Here is a 22,142-nt window from a genome sequence, read left to right on the forward strand (position 1 = left end):
AAAAGTATGGTATATTTACAAGACTAACACATTTTTGTGGGAAAATCGATTTTAATTCTCAATTTTATTGTTATATGGAAAGTATTATATTTTAGAGTAAAAATACTTATTTTTTGTAAATTTAACACTTCAATTTAACATTCTGCACATTGCTACAAGTGTAGTAAAACTCAATTTTACATAATTTAGTATTTAGTTTAAAAAAAGTTTTGCGTTTTTTTGCACAAAATCCAAAATTAATGTTGACATACTAATATCTTTATGTGTTGCATATTTACAAGACCTCATGGCTGCATATTAAAACACTCATTTTTTATAGGTTGAATATTTACTAAAGTAGATCACAGTTTTAAGTAATTAAGTTTTTCACTATTGCAAACTAAAGCATTTTGGCTAACATTGTACATTTACAAGCTTTGCAAGAGAATATGTTTATACACTGTTTCCTAAACATTTGAAATCTTTCAAACAACTGTCTAGTTATTGGCAGCTATTGAGTAGTCGTCATTATTTTTTGTTTTTTTGCAATTTTGTTTGCAAAGTAAGAGTGTGTGTGGTATTTTTCGTAGTGGCATAATGATGTAGATGAGTGTTGAAAAAAAGTGTTCAGCATTTTTATGGTACATTGATGATGGTTGAGGTATATCGGTTGTTGTGCTGTTTATTATCTGCATCATTCAGATGCTCTTGATGCGGCTTTAAGCACTCGACCAACCAACCAACCAATCGGCCACTTACATACATTGACCACGAAATTAAGTTGTTTGTAATGATCTTTAAATGCTCATCAGAGTATTTGCTAATTTAAATGCCACTCGTATAAGTTTCAAATTTTCAACACAACAACAACAACAGCAAAATATAAATAACGGCAATAATATGACAGATAAAGATTAAAATCTTTATTTAACTTTAATGGAAGAACACAGAATGTATGTTAATCACTGAAGTTGCATTTTCTTTCATTTTATTTCGTACTTTCGTTCGTTCTTTCTTTCGTCTAATCTTTAAACAATTCAACATTCTACTACTACTACTATGTCTGTGTCTATGTAAACTTCTATCGTAAAAATTTTAATTTATGCTTTTAAAACGCCTCATAATGCAAGTTTTTCAGTTTTTCCATCCATCTAAAGGCAAGAAGAGATTTTTTGTTTTCCTGCTGCAGACATAAATAGCAAACGAAATAAACCACTTGCCATTAAAATGAAACAAAATGCTACTCTGATGCCTCCATGTGGCTGTTTGTTGAAGATGAGTATCGCAATAGTAACCATTTCCCTTCCCTGTACTAAAATTCAGTACTCATTCGCTCGTTTACTACATTTTGCAATCAATTCAAATGTTCTACCACAGAAAAAAAAAAAACAATTTATTGAAATGTAATAAAAATTGTAATTAATTGAAATAGAAGAAAAAATTCATAATAAATATGAAAAACAAATATGCGTATTTTTTTATACACATTCAAGTATTTTAGATGATTGCAAATAAATGATTGTAGTTAGTATTTATTTACTTACTTAACAGCACCCACCCCCATCATGTTGCAACATAGAAAGAGCAAAAAAAACAAATATGATTACTTTTCAGTTTTGTTCCTAGTCTGAAGGAAAATATTGAATGCTTTTTTAAATAGTTTGGGTCACAAGAGAATGGAAAAGCCAAAAGCTACAATTAAACAATAAGTCTAGATTTTTTTTCTACAAAACAATACAATGATTAATACAGTTAAGTTCAATATTGCAGCAATGTTGCATTGTGTAATTGAATTGTAAAAATCTTTAAGTTTTTAAAGGAAATATGTGACAAGCCTTTACAAAGTTGTACTTCAATCATAAAGAAATTAGCCAGTTTTAAAACCATAGCAGTTAGGGCTTGTAAATATGCAACATCTAAAATGTTGACAAGCTTAACTTCAGAGCAAAGTATAAAAAAAGATTTTCGGGGTTATGGCTCAAAAATGTATATTATATTTAATATGTCTATATTTACTACTATTGCAAATATACAACGACTAGTATTTTCTAAAACAATATTTACATTTTTATCTTAATATACTGATAATAGCAATTAGCTTCAATAAGTTATGCAATGAAAAAACCTGTAGCCAATTAACATACAGCCTTTCAAATTCGTTGTAAATTTACTACAAATAATTTCTACTTGTAAAACTGTCATCTTTATGAAAATATCAATCAAAATCAATTAACATTTTTATGTTTATTTCTTAATTTTTTTCTTTCTGTTCTCTTGGCAATTCTATAACTTTATTTATTTAAAGTCGTAAATCATTATTAACAGTATATTAAGAGAAAAAGTCATTTAAATCATTTTATTATTAAACAGATGCTCATTTTTTATAACGATTAAAGAAATGTCTTTTTTCTTGTTTCCAAACCAACTTATTTAAAGAAATTTGAAATCAATTTTGAAATAAAAAATTTAGAACTGATAACAAATTTAAAGAAAACAGAACAATTGTTTTGCTTAATAATTTCTTAAATTTATTACATGTTCTGTGTAATGCAACATGTTGCAAGAGTTAAGTGCTTAAGTACTATAATTTTGCAGTTATATAAATTGTAATAAAATATGGTTTCTTAATTCTAGAAAAATAAATATTGTAGAAAGATTGTAAAATTTCATAAAAAATTTTGAAATCGAAAGAAGTTTACCAGGTGTGCTTTTTGTACTTTCCTACATCAATTACAATGGTAGCATTATCGCTAGTTTGCTATGACTAGACTATAGACTAGACTATGGACTAGATTATAGACTAGACTATAGACTAGACTATAGACTAGACTATAGACTAGACTATAGACTAGACTATAGACTAGACTATAGACTAGACTATAGACTAGACTATAGACTAGACTATAGACTAGACTATAGACTAGACTATAGACTAGACTATAGACTAGACTATAGACTAGACTATAGACTAGACTATAGACTAGACTATAGACTAGACTATAGACTAGACTATAGACTAGACTATAGACTAGACTGACTAGACTATAGACTAGACTATAGACTAGACTATAGACAGACTATAGACTAGACTATAGACTAGACTATAGACTAGACTACAGACTCGACTATAGACTAGACTATAGACTAGACTACAGACTAGATTATAGACTAGACTATAGATTAGATTATAGACCAGACTATAGACTACACTATAGACTATACTATAGACTATAGACTAGACTATAGACTAGACTATAGACTAGACTATAGACTAGACTATAGACTAGACTATAGACTAGACTATAGACTAGACTATAGACTAGACTATAGACTAGACTATAGACTAGACTGTAGACTAGACTATAGACTAGACTATAGACTAGACTATAGACTAGACTATAGACTAGACTATAAACTAGACTATAGACTAGACTATAGACTAGACTATAGACTAGACTACAGACTAGACTATAGACTAGACTATAGACTAGACTATAGACTAGACTATAGACTAGACTACAGACTAGACTATAGATAAGACTTTAAACAAAACTATAGACAAGACTTTAAACAAAACTATAGACTAGACTTTAGATTAGAGTTCAGATTACACTTTAGATTAGAGTTCAGATTACACTTTAGTCCAGACTATATGATATACTTAAGACTAGACTACACTAGAATTAGTTCTAGATTAAAACTGGACTCTAGACTATACAATAAAATATCCTTTGAACTAGACTTTAGTCTACACTTTTAACTAGACTTTAGCCTTGAATATACTTCAGACTAGACAATAGACAATACTATTGACAAGGATATAGACTATATACTATACCTAGCCTTTAGACTATATAATATACTTTAGACTAGACTATAGAATGTACTTTAGACTAGACTCAAGACTACACTCTAAACTAGACTTTAGTCTGGAATGTACTTTAGGCCAAACTATAGATTAGACTTTGGACTAGATCACAGAATAGAAAATCGATTATATGGAAGACTATACTACAGTTAGTGTAAAGTAAACTAAACTGGAAAGAGACAACGTTTTCCTAATTTTTAATTTATATCTTGATTTTTTGAGTCTTTAATAACATACGGTTTCATTAATGTTTGTCGTGAGTACTTTTTGACAGCTTCTGTTTTAGTAATCTATTCATATATTTATTCTACCTATGACTGAAACCATTAACTGTCAATTTATAAACACTATCATTAAAAATAAAAAAAACCTCTTAAACTAGTTTAAAACCTTTGTCTCGAAATTCCCCCATGAAAAAATGTGGTAATTACACTTATATATTTAGACACGAAGCCATCATTTTTTATTGCAGAGTTATTATGCGTTTATGTATTTCTTGTATTGATTTCAATACATCATCCAACCATTCATTGAACCATCCATCCATCTATCTATCGATCATCTTGAAAAAGTCAATCAACACCTTCTCATCATCAATAGCACATTAACGAAAACATTAAATAAATGCAATGGAAAAGACCAACACAAATAACAAAAAAAGAATTTCTAATGAGTTCATTTAAATACAAATATCTATACATTTTACAATTTCCTTTTTAACAAATTTTAAAGAAGAAAATTCAAGGAATTTATACATCAAGTGATAATACATCAAATCAAATCATTTTACTTAACAATTTTGATACTTTTCTCATTGTAAGAATTGAAATACTTAAGTAAAGATATGTATAATGCATTTGCTTTCGTTTATATTATTTGGTAGATTGATATATTTGTAGATTTGATTGACTAATTGTATTGCATTTCATTTGTGCCCATAAAGTAAGTCTTTTTAATTTATCTTGAAGTATGTATGAGTAGGTATTACTTATTCATACTCACACACACACACTCATTTGTTAGAATGTGTGAATATATTTGTTAGAGAAGAAGTCTATTTTGTCAAAAGGATTAACTTTTTGTTTAACAGTTTGTCTCTTATGTCCGTTTGTAGGTCTGTTTGTCTGCCAGTCTTTGTAAATGTTATTCTGTGGCTATTATTACAATTAGTCTGTTTGTATTTGAATGGACATAAAGAATCTAAAATAGCTATTATTTCATAGATACATAAACATACTTATAGACATACAACATACATACATACATACATAGGTATGTACTAACATAAGTACATATTTGTTTGTAGCTTACATTGAGTATTATTGCAAGTTTAGTTTTAGTTGTTTAATACCTTAAGTATTTTGCTTTTAGCCAAACTAATATCATCAACATCAATATCAATGAAAACGAAAAATACGAACCAAGAAAAAAAAACATAATACTTTCTATAGTTTAATATCTCAAAGAGTAGGTGTGTTTATTACATGAGTATTTTATACCGATTAAGGTTTGTTCTTTTCACCAGTTTATTGTATTATTTTACTTTATTTGTACATTATTACCCTAATTAAATAAATGGCCCAAACGACAAATTTATTTAAACGTCTGTTGGGTCTTTATTTATTTCTCAAGAAGTTGTAAAGTAATAAATTAAAGTTGAGAATTATTAGAATTGCTATATTAAAATAATTAATTAAAACTGGACTAGATACTAGACTATAGTTATACTAGACTGCAGACCATATTATAAACTAGCCTATATATTAGACTGTAGACTAGACTACTCACTAGTTTATAGACTAGACTGTAGACTAGACAATAGACTAGGCTAAAGACTAGATTATATACTAGACTATAGACTGGAATAAATCATAGACTTGACCATAGACTGGAATAAATCATAGACTAGACTATAGAGTGGATTATAGACTAGAGCGTAGACTAGACTATAAACTAGATTATAGACTAGACTAAAGACTGAACTATAAACAAGGCTATATAATAACCTAAAGACTAGGCTATAGACTAGATTAAAGACTAGACCATAGACAAGACTATAGACTGGACTATAGGCTAGACTAAATAGTAGACTAGAGACTAGACTGCAGACTAGACTACAGACTAGACTACAGACTAGACTATTGACTAGTCTGTAGGCTTGACTACAAACCAAACTATAGACTAGATTATATACAAGACTATATACAAGTCTAAAGACTAGACTAAAGACTAGGCTAAAGACTAGACTATAAACTATACTATAAAATAGACTATGGACTAGTCTATGGTCTAGACTATGTACTATACTACAGACTAAACTATAGACTTGACTATAGACTAAACTATAGACTTGACTATAGACTAGACTATGGAATATACTAAAGACTAGACTATAGATTATACTGTAGACTAGACTATAGATTAGACTATAGACCAGACTATAGACTAGACTATAGACTAGGCTATAGACTAGACTATAGACTAGGCTATAGACTAGACTATAGACTAGACTATAGACTAGACTATAGACTAGACTATAGACTAGACTATAGACTAGACTATAGACTAGACTATAGACTAGACTATAGACTAGGCTATAGACTAGACTATAGACTAGGCTATAGACTAGACTATAGACTAGACAATAGACTAGACTATAGACTAGACTATAGACTAGACTATAAGACTAGACTATAGACTAGACTATAGACTAGGCTATAGACTAGGCTATAGACTAGACTATAGACTAGGCTGTAGACTAGACTATAGACTAGACTATAGACTAGACTATAGACTAGACTATAGACTAGACTATAGACTAGGCTATAGACTAGACTATAGACTAGACTATAGACTAGAATATAGACTAGACTATAAACTAGACTATAGACTAGACTATAGACTAGACTATAAACTAGACTATAGAATAGTATATAGACTGGACTATAGACTAGACTAGACTACAGACTAGCCTGTAGACTCGAATACAGACTAGAGTATATATTAGACTGAAGACTAGACTATACTAGTATCTAAAATTGTCATATAAGACCTTTTCCACTTCGAAATTCCAAAAAAAAAAGTACAAAATAAGAGCAAAATAAAATGTCCATAATCATTTCATTCATTGAGTGTTGTTGTATTTTTTGTAACTTTTTTTTTGTTGCCTCTAGCGGTCAGTAGTTTTTCAATTGGTATTAAAATTCTATTACATTTGCGCTTAAATATATTCTGTCATTTGTTATTTTGTCGTTTTGTTGTTCAATTTTTATTTATGGGTACTTGTAGGGGTTTACATGAAGATTTGCTACTTTAAGGGAAATTTGATCAGTGTAATGTGTCAGAGTTCTATAATATTGATTAGATGCAATGTGTATACGGTTAATAAAATTCAACATTTATATTTTTTTATTTTCTAAATTTGTTCTTAGCTAAATACTTACTTGATGGTTTTTTTTCTTAAGACTCATCTAAACATTTTAAAATAAATATTTATTTTTCTTTATTTGATTAGGTTGTTTTTTTGCAAAATTAAGTAAAAATTTAAAATAATAAACAAAAAATTTGTTAAATGTTTAGAAAGAAAAAATAATAATCAATTAAATAAAACAGGAGAAAGAGAAACATATATAAAAATTAAGGAATATAAAAAGATCTGCTCATTAGTGGGAAAATAATCTAAATGAAAAGTTTGGACAATAAATAAACTAAAACTAAATGCTTATTTATATAACCATTATCTAGTTAGTTTGAAGATTTTAAATGGTTCTCCACTAAGAACCCAATAGAGTTAGAGCACAAACAAAACTTTGTCTTGCCAAACACCCAGTTTTTCAACCATCAATCTCAAAATGTTTTTCAAACATAATTCATTTTCTTTTGCTAAATTTCTCTACAATTGCAAAAGAATTGTTTGGATACTTAAAACAAATTATAACCGAAAAACAATTAATTTCTTTAGTTTTTACTAAGAAAAACACAAACCCATCATAATTTTTAAACCACATTATATTGGACAAGAACAAATAAACATAACAAAAGTTTTCTTTTCTTTTTTTTTTCTCAGTCATTTCTATTTATTTTGTGATTAAATTGAAAAACATCGGAAAACTTTTTTTTCGAAATTTATTTGAATATTTCTTGTTCTTCTACGTTTGTTAAATGTGTAAAAGATTTCTTAACATTTCCCCTCCACATTTGACCGCTGAAGAAACAGACATAAATTAAATTTATTTAATACTTTTTCTTCTTCCATTGATGTTTGTATCTAGGGATGATCTGTTGAAAAAGTATATTTCATGTTATCTGTTTGGCCTGCGTTTTTGGTATTTATAATAATTTATTAACAATTTATTGGTTTTATTTAAATAAATAACATTCACGAGTTGTTGTTTATTATAATAATTCTTTATGATCTTGTAAAGCATTTTAAATGACTATAAATAAACCATTAATTAGTGGTTTTTCTGTTGGAAGGTGGGTATTTCAAAAGTTTGAGAAAATTATAACAGTTTTCGCAATGTTTATTTTTTAAGATTTTTTTAATATTGTCAACATTTTAACAAAATTTTGATTAAAAAAAAACATAAAATTCATGTTTTATCAAGTTTTTACATGATGTTATTTAGGAAATATCACTATGAGTTGAATTCAGAAGTCTTTTTTAAGGTACGTTAACACCTATCAAATATTTGGCGAAAGTTACGTGACCCCTAAACATTCGACATTTTCCCTACCAGCGATTGAAAATCCTGATCTCAGTTCATTATGTTCAGAAATGATTTTCTAAATTTTTTTCGAAATTGGTCTTAAAAATTCCGTAATTTTTTACTCTATCATATGATATCGCCTCAATCGTTTAAGAATTCAGAGACATCCGTGTAACAACAGATCCCTTCGGGGTTTTTCTCTAATGTTCCACTTAAACATGCTATGGTCATCATAATGCTCATGGCTCCATCCTTCATGTGATTGCAGAAGCTTAAGCTAGAATTGATTTTATTACGTTTTCCTAAAGTCAGTGTGTCATAAGTATGTAGTTGGACTGAGATCCCATATCGAGCATATAGATCTCGTACATAGCGCCCAGCATTGATTTGCTTTGTTGGTTCTATTCTCTACGAATTATTTTAATTTCAGTTTTCTTACATAGATTATGCTATCGATCTGACCAAGAACCGATCCCCCGGGGCATTGGACCTTCTTGGTGTTATTGCAATACACACTGGTAGCCCCAGTACCTGCCTGCCGGGACTATAAACTGATAATGATCAAATGTATCCTTGGTCTTTCCTTGGAATTATTTGAACCACATAATCTTGTACCACGGTAACCGATAGCCCGCAGGGCACAGTTTCGGACTTTGTCTTGTCCCGGTTATTGGAGATGTACCTACCTTCGTAGTGCACATCGTGGCTATGGTTTAAACCCAAATTCGCGAGAATGTCGCTTGAAAGGTAAAGTCTATGATTCGGCATAAGTTCGGTTCTGTTCCCAAGACAGCCGATAACCCAAAGTTGAGTGACTATGGGATTAATTGTTGGAAATGAGTTGGTGTTAAGTGCATATGATATGGGATAGATGGGTATACGGTACTTACCCACCCTTATACGAAGAGTGAGTGTGCTGGATGATGTTCTCTATGAGTGTGTTGAATGAATGAGAAGTTGTTACGGATGAAAGGTATCTTATATAAATGATACCATTGAATTTTTCTTCCTTAACCAGGTATGTTCAGGGTTTACTCTGTTCATACCAGATTTACTACAATGTGTGTTCTCTGTAAGTATGAACAGGTCCTCGGCTTATTTGATTGACTAGTGTTTCGATCCACCAAATACGTCTCTAGGTGGTGTTGCAGACTCAACATCTGCGTGGTTGTAAACGGAAGTGATGTTTTTACATCTCGGGATAGCTCAAGTACTTGAGCAAAGTGCTTGAACATCGACGGGCAGAACCGTCTAATCAGCTCATCCAGTGGTTGAAAAAGTACCACCAATACGGCAGGATCATGTCCAAGGACCGAGTTTCAGTGTTCGATTTAAAATATCGTTTTTTAATCATACTAGTAATAATTGTTTAATAAATTTTAATTTTCATTCGTTCTGGAAACTTAAAACATGTTTGATCTTCAAGTTTGAGGTTGGAGCATATTTTAAACCAAAAATTTAAAAATTTTAGAAATATTTCTTTTTTATGATATTTTACTATTTTTTTCTCAATTATCTCTTAAAATGTATAATATTTTCCAACCAAAATTTTTATTTTGTTTATCTAATTTTTGATCGATTATAGCTTGTATTTTTAAATTTTTATGCGTTTTGTTTCACGCTGTTAAATGTTTTCAATAAAATGATTTCGTTTAGTTTTTTTGTTTATAAACATTTTTATTGAAACAATTACAACAAAAAATCTTTCTAAGTGCATGCTTGTTAATAAACAATTAATTAAGTTATTAATAATAAAATTAAACAGTGGGGGTTGTGGTGTTGTTTGTTGTTTTATAAAAATCGATCATTTAGAACCAATTTCATGAAATTTGATTAGATTTTGATTTAAATATAAATGTTTATACCCCGCCTCTCAGTTGCTTTGCTCAGTTCATATAAAAATAATAAATTTTCAATTTTAAAAATTGGAAATTGGTTTTTGTCTAGACTAAATGACACGTAACAGTGGCGGCACCGTATGTTGAAAATTAAAATTTTCACCTCCAAACTGGTGAGTTTTGTTACAAACAAAACTCTGCTAAACAAACGGGGCAAACAAATGTAGTAAAGACACAAACCTTAAAAGAATTAAACATAAAATCAGTGTTGCCAGAAAAATTTTGACTCATGTCCACAATCTTAAACTTGTTGTCTCCAAAAAATCCCCATTTTTAAATTGAATTCCCTATAATTTTCTCCAAAATTTGTTCATGAAAAGGCACTGTTTTATTTTTAAAAAGAGAAATTTCGGAATTTGCTTCCAAATGGGCCGCCCGCAATACAGTTAAAACAGCCATGCATATATTAATTAAGCAGAAATCGTAAACATGATGAAATTTTCAGAGGTTGTCTGTGATTTTTGCTCATATCTCCGTTATTTATGGAGGGATTTTTTTGATTTTAAATAGGAAACTTCTCGAAAGCATGTTTGACAGAATTATTTGAATCCCGAAGATATCTGGGGTCTTCAGAAAATTTCAACAGTCGCACAGATGGACATGGCAAAGATAACATTTAACAAAAAAGGTTTGTTCTAGGAAATTAATTAAAAGACCTATTCCGAAAATCTTCCTGATGTTGGATAATTTTTAAAAACTTTTTGGTACTTTTTCGTTCTACAAAAGGTACTTTTTGAATTTTTTATATTATTGAACCTAGAAACATGAAATTAAGTATGTGAGTCGGAATTAGGTGAGAACCGGAAAAAAGTGAACTTTTTGGTAACTTTTTTTGTTTTTTAAAAGGTACTTTTTGAATTTTCTATAATATTGAACCTAGAAATATAAAAATAAGTATGTAGAGTCTTAATTAGGTGAGAACCTATAAAAGGGAACTTTTTGGTACTTTTTCATTTTTCAAAAGGTACTTTTTGAATATTATATAATATTAAACCTAGGAACATGAAATTAAGTACGTAGATTCGGAATTAGGTGAGAACACATAAAAGGGAGTTTTTTGGTACTTTTTCGTTTTTCAAAAGGTATTTTTTAAGTTTTCTATAATAAGGAACCCAGAACCATGAAATTAAGTATGTAGAGCCCGGATTAGGCAAGAACACATAAAAAGGGACTTTTTGGTACTTTTTCGTTCTGCAAAAAATACTTTTTGAATTATCTATAATATTGAAGCTAGAAATATGAAATTAAGTATGTAGAGTCTGAAATAGGTGAGAACCCATAAAGGGAACTTTTGGGTACTTTTTCGTTTTTCAAAAGGTACTCTTTTGATTTTTCCATAATATTGAATCTATAAACATGAAATAACGCATGTTGAGCCCGCAGTAAGTTATGTAAAAGAGGACTTTTTGATACTGACTGTTTTTGTTTAACACACCGTGGTGAAGGGTATATAAGATTCGGCATAGCTGAATATAAAACTCTTACTTGTTTTTTTATTAATTTTTACAAAATTTTTCAATAAAAATCGATTTAATGAATCATTACATTAACATTACAATTTTTTACTTCCTTTCATTACAGCGAACAGGAAAATTTCATTTCCGAACATACCGTTATGGCCGTATTCACCTCACAGGGTCAGGTGGGTGGACCCTGTCGTTATATGCCCGCAACACGACGACAAAATCATCAATGCCGCAAAGAATTCGGTTTACCGGACACCATACGTGAGGCTAGACGTTTAGCAACGACACATTGTGAGGATCAGTTTCGTTATGATCGCTGGAATTGTTCTATAGAAATTCGAGGAAAAAGAAATATTTTCAAAAAACTTTATAAAGAAACAGCCTTTGTACATGCTCTGACCGCTGCAGCAATGACACATTCCATCGCCAGGGCCTGTGCTGAGGGTAGAATGACGAAATGTAGTTGTGGTCCGAGAAAACAAAATCGTGCTGATCAAACATTTCAATGGGGTGGCTGTAATGATAATTTAAAACATGGCAAACGAGTGACAAGAAGTTTTCTCGATCTGCGTGGTGGAGATAGTGATGAAGTCACCGAAATATTGCGACATGATTCAGAGGTAACACAATCATAAACTTTTCAAATATCGGGTTTTAACTAAATTTTTTCGAAAATTTTCTTTAGGTCGGCATCGAAGCTGTATCCACTTTAATGAAGGATAAATGTAAATGTCATGGTGTTTCTGGTTCTTGTTCGATGAAAACCTGTTGGAAGAAATTATCAGATTTTAATGCCACAGCCACGCTACTAAGACAGAAATACAATCAGGCCATACGAAAGGCACCAAATGCACGCACAATGCGCAGAGAGGCTCCCTCAAGTCGAGTGAAAAAACCCAAACAACGACGGAAGAAAGTATGTTCTAACTACAATCCAAATATCATAAAAAGATCATGTTTAATTTTCATTTAATTATTCTAATTACAGCAACAACAATCACAGTATACAACGTTATACTATTTGGAAACCTCACCCACTTATTGTTCCGTTACTAAGGATCGTCAATGTCTGAATCCAGACAACTGTGCGAATCTCTGCTGTGGGCGTGGCTATACGACACGCGTTTTCAAGCAAGTGGAAAAATGTCGCTGTCGCTTTAACAATGGACGCTGTTGCCAATTGATCTGCGATTATTGTCAACGCTACGAAGATAGATATTTTTGTAAATAGATTTCTTTTTGTGTTAGTTTTTCTATTTTAAATATTTAATTTAATTTTAACTTAACTCATCTACTTCTTTATTTTATTTTTGTATTGTATTTTATTTCATTCCTATTTATAATAAATGTATGTGTGTGTATGTTGAAGTAATAAGTAGTAGCGTAGAGACATGATAAGGACAGACTCCCAAAGTTCTTTATTATTATTATAATTTTTTTTATTAATTTTTAATTTTACTCAATTTTTTTTATAAATATACAAAATATATAAATATATATATTGTCCGGCGACATCACCACCAAGATGGCATAACTGTATTAAAAATCGAAATATTTTTTATTTAATTGTATGATAAAATAAAGGAAACAGAAAAAAAACACTGAAAAGAAAATGAGAAAAAAAAATCGAAAAAATAAACGAAAAAAAAAACAAACTTATTTAAAAATCAGTCACAAAAAATATTTAAATAATAATTATAATAATTATAATTTTATTAATAATAATATCGTAACTTTAAATATTTTTAATTTATAAAATATACAATAAGAACAACCAACAACAACAAAACCAAAAAATAAATAAATAAAAAAAAATTTCAAATAAAATAGAAAAAAATCCAGCAACTGATACGATTAATTTAAAACCAAAATATAAACATCAAACGAAAAAAAAAACAAATCATGTTATTAATTTTTAATTGGAAAATGGGTTGGAGACAAACCATTCTTGAGTCTTCCTCTTACAAATGAATAAAGGTGGGCGTGGCAGGGGGCCGAAACAAAAATACGTTTCAGCATTAATTAAAGCATACTTTAAATAGCCATAAAATGTCTATAACTTAATGAGAAAGTTCTTCCAAAAGTTCCAAAAGCGATTTGATTGAAATCTCTCTTGGCAACACAGGAATTGTTAGTTTAAGAATAGTGTAAAAGAAAAGTATTTTCAAAGTCCTTATTCTTCTATTTATAAGAGTTTTTTCATCTTAGTGGGCGTGTCAGTGGGCTGAAAAACTAAGTCTGTCAGATAGACCAATTATAAAGCTATCAAATAGAAAAAAGTAAGAGTTCTATATTCGGCTGTACCGAATCTTATATACCCTTCACCATGATGTGTTAAAAAAAAATAGTCAGTACAAAAATTTATTTAAAAAAATCAAAAAATACCAGTTGTAAATAAAAAAAGTACCAAAAAGTCCCCTTTTATAGATTTTCGTTCAAACAGGGTGTTGCGTATGTACATAAAAAACAAAGACTGTCATAGAACATAAAAGTATTAACTTAAAAGTACCATAAAGTCCCTTTTTATAGGTTCTCACTTAATCAAGACTCTACATGCTTGATTTTTTCTAGGTTCCATATTAATGAAAATTCAAAAAGTATCTTTTGTAGAACAAATGTATTATGTGTTCTCACTTAATCCGGTCCCAACATGCCAAATTTCATGTTTCTAGGTTCAATATTATAGAAAATTCAAAAAGTACCTTTTGTAGAACGAAAAAGTACCAAAAAGTCCTCTTTTAGAGGTTCTCACATAATCCGTATCTACATGCTTAATTTCATGTCTCCGGGTTCAATATTAAAGAAAATTCAAAAAAACGAAAAAGTACCAAAAATTCGCCTTTTATAGGTACTCACTTAATCCGGGCTAAACATACTTAATTTGATGTTTCTAGGTTCAATATTATAGAAAATTCAAAAAGTCCTCTTTTAGAGGTTCTAACCTAATTCTGTCCCCGCATGCACGAATAATCTAAATTTTTGAAGAAATTTTCAGAGGTTGTCTCGGATTTTTGCTCATATCTCTGTTATTTATGAACCGATTTTGCTGATTTTAAATAGCGATCTACCCGAAAGCATGTCTGATATCTTCAGAAAATTGATTTTAACAAACAGACAGACGGACAATTTAATCGGCTCCACTATCTATAAGGATAAGTTAGCTTTAAATGGAGCTACTGTTCACCTAAAATTTAAAATTTTTATATCATTGAAATTCTAAATAAAAAGTCGCCATATGTCGCTTATTTATAAACAAGTTTTAATAAAACATCATATTCCGCTAGAAAAAGTTGTCGTCTGTAATCTGGTAGAAAATTTTTATTGGACTCTTACCGATGTCGAATTGGGAGCTTTTTTAATAAATGATTCATGTTTTAAAATAGTTACCAAGTCATGTAATGGGAAAGCAATCGATTTCCTTTGCCAGTTTCGGAGATATAGGGTTTAAAAGAAGTTCTTTCAAAAACTCTTGTAGAAGCGACAAAACGATTTCAGTTATTCTCATAATGCTTCTGTCATTGCAAGCGTTGCGAAATTAATTCTTGAAATTTTGATTTCTTTACAATTTTATCATTGATTGAAAATATTATGAAAAAATGCAGTTTTTTTTCACAGGTTCATCTTCTTTATCTTTGCTAATAATTAGTTCAAGCTCTAAAATATTGATTTAATATCTTTGTATTAAGTATTATTGACTTGACTTACTTTTCACGGCATTATTACATAATCTTATCTCTGAACAAAAGAGTTCAAAGTAAATACGTTTCATAAAAATAACTGATTCAGATATAAAACAAACTCCTCTTTTAATAAGCTAACGAGGTCAGATAGAAACTTGTTAAATGGGAAATTTTTTTAAACATTCTTATACATCCATATGTATATGAAAATTTAAACTTAATTTATAAACATGTAGAAAAATTTAGTGGAAATAGAGTTAAAACAATTAAATTCTATAATTAATTACATCACTTTTGTTAACATTGACATAATCTGGCACAAATATAACTCCCCGATACAAATTTGGATTATTCTCTAAATTATTAAAATTGAGATAAAATTATATACATATTTAAAAGTGTTTAATAAATGTAATATACACATATAACAATTACAAATCAATAATTATTTAATATTCATCTGAAACACTCAGTCTGTAACTTTCTCTGGCATTATATTATTCTTGCATAAATTTCAACACGTGTACAAATATTTTATAAATTCATGATGATATCAGCAACATCATTAGGACAATTATTTTATAAAAAATTCATGTATTTGTTGTTGCTGCTGAACAATTGTTATCATTGTTAGGCTGCTTAAAATGTTTATGCTGTTTATGCAATTTTCTATAGTTTGCTTACTGTCATTGTCGTCGTCGTCATCGTCGTAGTTGTTGTTGACATTAAAAAGCAGCATTCAATGGCAACTTATAACATTTTATAGGACCTTTCTAAAACCACAACTACAAGGGTATTTAATGTCACATTAGGATACAAGTCTTTAAAACACTCGAAAACAAAATATTGTGTAAAAAACAGATGAAACTAAGAAGGAAAAGAAAAGTGTAGTAGTAGTGTCTTTCTTGAGCAGACAAGATGGTTTCCTAAAATAGACTATGATGATGTCGTCAAGTAGTGCAATGTTTTCATAATGCAGCAATAACAATAAGGTACAGGAGGGGACGGGAGGGGGAGGGGGGCCGAGAAAGGAAGGGGGAGGAAGGGGGAAAGGGAAAAACAGAAAAAGAAAGGGGGAGGAAGAGGGGCGGGAGGGAAGGAAAACGGGGGCGAAAAGAAGGAAAGAGGGGAAGGGGCGAGCGAGCGAGCAGCAGCGAGCGAGCGAGCGAGCGAGCGAGCGAGCGAGCGAGAGAGCGAGCGAGCGAGCGAGCGAGCGAGCGAGCGAGCGAGCGAGACCGAGCGACCGAGCGAGCGAGCGAGAGAGCGAGCGAGCGAGCGAGGAGCGAGCGAGAGCGAGCGAGCGAGCGAGCGAGGAGCGAGCGAGCGAGCGAGCAGCGAGCGAGCGAGCGAGCGAGGCGAGCGAGCGAGCGAGCGAGAGAGCGAGCGAGAGAGCGAGCGAGAGCGAGCGAGCGAGCGAGCGAGCGAGCGAGCGAGCGAGCGAGCGAGCGAGCGAGCGAGCGAGCGAGCGAGCGAGCGAGCGAGCGAGCGAGCAGCGAGCGAGCGAGAGAGCGAGAGAGCGAGCGAGAGCGAGCGAGCGAGCGAGCGAGCGAGAGCGAGCGAGGAGCGAGCGAGCGAGCGAGCGAGAGAGCGAGCGAGCGAGCGAGCGACGAGAGAGCGAGCGAGCGAGCGAGCGAGCGAGCGAGCGAGCGAGCGAGCTAGCGAGCGAGCAGCGAGCGAGCGAGCGAGGAGGAGCGAGCGAGGAGCGAGCGAGCGAGCGAGCGAGCGAGCGAGCGAGCGAGCGAGAGAGAGCGAGCGAGCTAGCGAGCGAGCGAGCGAGCGATCGAGCGAGCGAGCGAGCCGAGATAGCGAGCGAGCGAGCGAGCTAGCGAGCGAGAGATCTATCGATCTAGTCGATCTCGATCTATCTATCTATCTAGCGTCTATCGATCTATCTATCTCTATCTATCATCTATCTATCTATCTATCTATCTATCTATCTATCTATCTATCTATCTATCTATCTATCTATGCAGGCAATAAACCATGCCTTTTTAAAAACACGCTCTCTTACAAGTATGTAGTTAAATAATTACTTAACACGATCGCTCGCTAATAAGGATTTAAGTCAGTTGCCGCCCACTTGAAACTCGAAAACAAAATGTCAAGGCTAAAAAGTAACTACTTACATATATCGTTATTTGCAAGACATTATTAGACTCCATTAAAGTAATGCAGAAGGTATGAAGTAGTCATTGATAAGTAAGTTGTTGAGTAAGTACAAGCAATGACCATTCTTTTGCTGGGTTACTTTTGACCGAGTGTTTTCTAAAAATATAATAATTATTTTCCCATATTGGAAAGTTTACTTTTGTTCTCATATATAACTTTTGACATCACAATGAAATTTGTTATCAAAACAAAACCAAAAGAATTGTAAAATCATATCGAAAAAAAAACAACTCAACAATTGAATAAGAAACAAAACATAAAGAAAACCTACATTTTTACTTAATAAATGAACATGATTAATTTCAAACAAAAAAAATCACGTTTTCAAAACATAAACATGAACCCATTGAGGAAAATTACACTAAAAAACACAGAAAAGTGCATTAAACCAAAGAAACTTTAAACAATTAGACTTAAAATTAAAGAAAAATACAAAAAATTAATGAAAATAAACACTTTTGTAATTAGATGACCGTAGTTTTTATAATTTTGTTATAAAAATGGTATTTATATGAAAATGACATCGGAGACATTGAGAAAACATTTTATACAAAACTTAAAACATGAATAGAACCAGTAAGAGTAGAATGTCTTAGAAATGGTTTAGTGTCACAAGTATTTAAACAGAAACCTTTAATATAAATTAATTAATATAATGATTTTAACTGGTAATTAAAGAAGTGAAAGTGAAGTTGTGACGAATTACATTTTTAATACAAGAAATGTTTATCATTGTTTTTCTCTTAACATTGTTAAGTATACCAAGAGTATTGTTAAAGCCCACCCTGGTTGAAAGGTAATTTGATAAAAAAAATTTCCAGAAATTTTATATATAATTCTCAATAACTAACATTTGCAGCGGCGAATTTGATGATACTGTACTGGATGACGAGACAAGAGCTAAACGTCAAGCACAATTTTTTGAACTTTTACATCAAGCCATTGAAAAATATGCCAATTGTGCCAATGAACATTTGGCTCCATTAAGAGCTTTGGCTAATTACAAACAATATGAGACTTTTGTATATCCTGAGGGTTATAGCCAATCATCACAGCCCATAGTGGGGGCTACAAATAATCGTAACAAACCCAAGGTAAAGTGTACAAAAGTTAATTTGTGTTCTATACAACAACCACAAGCTCACTCCAAGCTAAAGTATAATTCAAAGAGTCCCACATTGTTGGGCAGACCTCAGGAACCAAAAACGCAGGTTGCCCAAGCAAATCGTCGATATTTTCCTTATAATCCAAATGTTAGATTACCTTCATATGGAAGTAACCGTCCAAGGAATATGCCACCTGCATATAGCCCCGTTAGTAAGAATTTCACTTACTTTCCATTTAATCGCACTCTTTTCAACCAATTATTATATGGACCTTCACTTGCCAATAGAAAAGGAATTATTATAACTCCTACACAAAACCCCAAAGATGAAACGATAAATACAAAACCTGGAACAGAAAATAAAAGCTGTGATTGTACCAAAAGAACCACAGAAAACCCACCAACTACCCACGACAATTTAAAGCAAGAAACCCCAATAAATAGTGAAAATAAACAGGGAACTGAAAAATCGTCTACCACAACAACAACAACAGAAGCGGGACCTATTGTGGGCAGTATTCAGGATCAGTCAGCAAAAACTATAAAACCTAAAAGCTGTGGTTGTTTGAAAAAGACTACATCAATAGCACAAACCCAACCGATTTTAACTCTAACATCAACAGAACGAGATCCTCTCCTAGGAAAATCAAATGATAAAATAAGTGCTTCGAAGCAGATTCATAACTTTTTCAACACAAAACTTGCCACAGATAAACTCGCCCATATAGGAATGAAAGATCCTTACTCAAATCAAAATTTAAATTTATTATTTTTACAATTGGATATTATGGCTCACAATGAGAGTAAAGAGGATCTAAAGCAGATTCTACAAAAATTAAATGCTTTGAAATCAGCCTTAAAAATAACAGAATCTACTGATGACAAAACGAAAACAACTAAAGCTTTTTCCACCAGCACCATGGCGCCCATAAGTACAACCAGTCCTACAACTTTAAAATCAACAAGATCGACATTAACAACAACTAAAGTACACGATTCACCATTAGTGGGGGCTAAAGAGCCTGAACTTACTGCAACAACAATTAAAGTTCAAGAATCATCTGTAGTTACACACACAGAACCAGAATTACTGTCAACAACAGTTCAAGCTCAACAGCCCTCTCTTTTGACCACTAAAGATCCCGATGTTTTTAGCACAACAATGAAAATACAGGAATCGACTCAAACATCAACTAAAGAACCTGAAATTGTTACAAAAATTGTGGAAGATTTAAATAAAATTGAGAACCAAAATAACGTTAAAACACTTAAAGAAGCCCCAAATTTGCAACTCCATAAACCGAGTAATTTAAATAATGCCCAAACCAAACAAACAGAAGCCATTTTAAAAACAGAAAATTCTAAGAAAGAATCCAACGAAAACATCGTCAATAACACTCCCAGTACACCCCCAATAAAGACCACCCTGAAATCGGAAAAGAACTCCTCTCCACTGCTAAAAGCAATAGAAGATTTCTCCCAGAAATTAAATCTCAACCAGGATGAGGACATTACCGCAGTGACCAGTTCACCTCCCCTACAATTGAATATAACAAGTTCCAAAGATTTAGCACGCATAACCAATCAAATGCATACTATAGTGACCTCCACGGCTAATAAAACAAGTCAGGGAAGTACCCAACAACAACATAATAAATCGGGGGATGTAATGATTATTAAAAAAACTATTACAAATAAGAAAACTTTTAGCACTAATAATGCGAATATTACTATACCACATGTAGTTCCAAATACTCTTAAACACACGAACAATGGTTCCTTTTCTAATTCCACAATAACCATTTCCATCTCCAGTAATGGCAGTTTTAAGAAAGTACAAGTAGAGCAGCAGACACCGAGTGATAAAAATTTGGAAATTAATGAAAAGGAAAATATGAATATGGGTAAGTTAGAGAAATCGCACATTGGGAACATTATATATGTTATATTATATATATTATATAAAATTCATTGCTTATGGACTTTTAATCTGTATCAAAATCAAAAAATTGCATCCCCTCCGCTCCCTTCGATCAGAACGACAAGGTCAGAACCATTTAATGCTTAATATATGTATGGGAAATCTTCAATATATCCATAATCACTCACATATTTATATCAAAAATAAGTTTTTATTATAAAGAATCAAATAATTTAATCAATTCTTCTATACTTTTAAAGGTAATTCCAAAATTCATTCTATTGATATGAAGGCAACTGACAGTCGTTATGTAAAATATATTCAAAATCCACAAAGAAAAGGTAAAAACGTATAAAACTCCCAATTCTTAAATATTAATAATATTATTTTAACTTTAGATTCTTATACCGAACCCATTTTATCAGAAATATATCCCGTTAATTCTAAATCAAAAACTAAACCTCCTTTAAGTCTTTACTGGCATAAAATTGAAGAGAAACCTTTGAAGGCAAAGCAAGTTCCCAATAAGGTTTTTAAGATATTTCAATCAGATGATTATGATGACGATGAAGACGAAAACGAAGACAACGACAGTGAGGCCGAAGAGAATCTATCCATATTGTTAAAAGAATGTAACGATTTCGATGACATAACCGATTATGATGAAAGTGATAGTGAGGAGGATGATCATAAAACACGATTTCGAGATTTATGCAGGCATATTACTTATCTTACGTGATTTTGTTATTGATTTAAGGAATACTATTTTGAAAATTTTTAAAACTTAATTTGAATTTATTTAAAAGCATTTAAATTTTGAAAAATGTCGATGACTCAATAAATGGTGGCCTTATCAAGTTTATTCAACTTCTTTTTTATATTAAATTACTTCGCAGCGTAAAAATTTTGCTATTTCATTTCCTAACGTATTTCAATCATCAATCAAACTTAAAACGTGTAGATTGGAACTTAATATAATTGAATGTTGATTTTATAGTCTAAATATAAGCAAAATTTGTAAAACAATTTAAATCCTTTAACCTTGAAAATACACATTTTAATAAGTAGTAACTATTCATAGAAAATTATATAATATATGTTGTTATAGTAGGCAGAACATTCTTTTCGATTTAATTGACTAAACAATTATAATTTTTCCGATATTTTTATTCCACGTAACAAATGATTAATGTTCGTTTATAACTTAATATTTCCCATGACATTGATTATTTTTAGCGGTAAATGAGGGACACAAGTGGTTAATTTTGCAGTGAATTATTCAATACAATAAATACTTTCAATAAATGTAAACGAGACGATATGCAAAAGATATACATCCTCGGGATA

General features: G+C 31.4%; 2 protein-coding genes across 2 annotated transcripts in view; both read left to right on the forward strand.

Moving 5' to 3' along the window:
• LOC119610343 (protein Wnt-4-like) overlaps positions 1–13,544 on the forward strand; it is a 58,101-nt gene extending 44,557 nt beyond the window's left edge. Inside the window, exons 2-4 of the mRNA XM_037965506.1 lie at positions 12,036–12,540; positions 12,606–12,836; positions 12,909–13,544. Coding sequence (XP_037821434.1) covers positions 12,036–12,540; positions 12,606–12,836; positions 12,909–13,151 — 979 coding nt within the window. The 3' untranslated portion in view covers positions 13,152–13,544. The remainder of the gene's footprint in view (positions 1–12,035; positions 12,541–12,605; positions 12,837–12,908) is intronic.
• Positions 13,545–18,048: 4,504 nt separating this feature from the next.
• Positions 18,049–21,641, forward strand: LOC119610342 (FK506-binding protein 5-like). Its single transcript, XM_037965505.1, has 4 exons — positions 18,049–18,565; positions 18,629–20,778; positions 21,056–21,136; positions 21,194–21,641. Exons 1-4 carry the CDS (start codon positions 18,492–18,494, stop codon positions 21,532–21,534), a joined length of 2,646 nt encoding a protein of 881 aa, XP_037821433.1. The 5' UTR covers positions 18,049–18,491; the 3' UTR covers positions 21,535–21,641.
• The last annotated feature ends 501 nt before the right edge of the window (positions 21,642–22,142 follow it).

The sequence above is a fragment of the Lucilia sericata genome, unplaced genomic scaffold, assembly GCF_015586225.1.
Source record: "Lucilia sericata isolate MDLA Ls3-8-SP2 unplaced genomic scaffold, ASM1558622v1 Contig001163F_arrow, whole genome shotgun sequence".
Lineage (NCBI taxonomy): Eukaryota > Metazoa > Arthropoda > Insecta > Diptera > Calliphoridae > Lucilia > Lucilia sericata.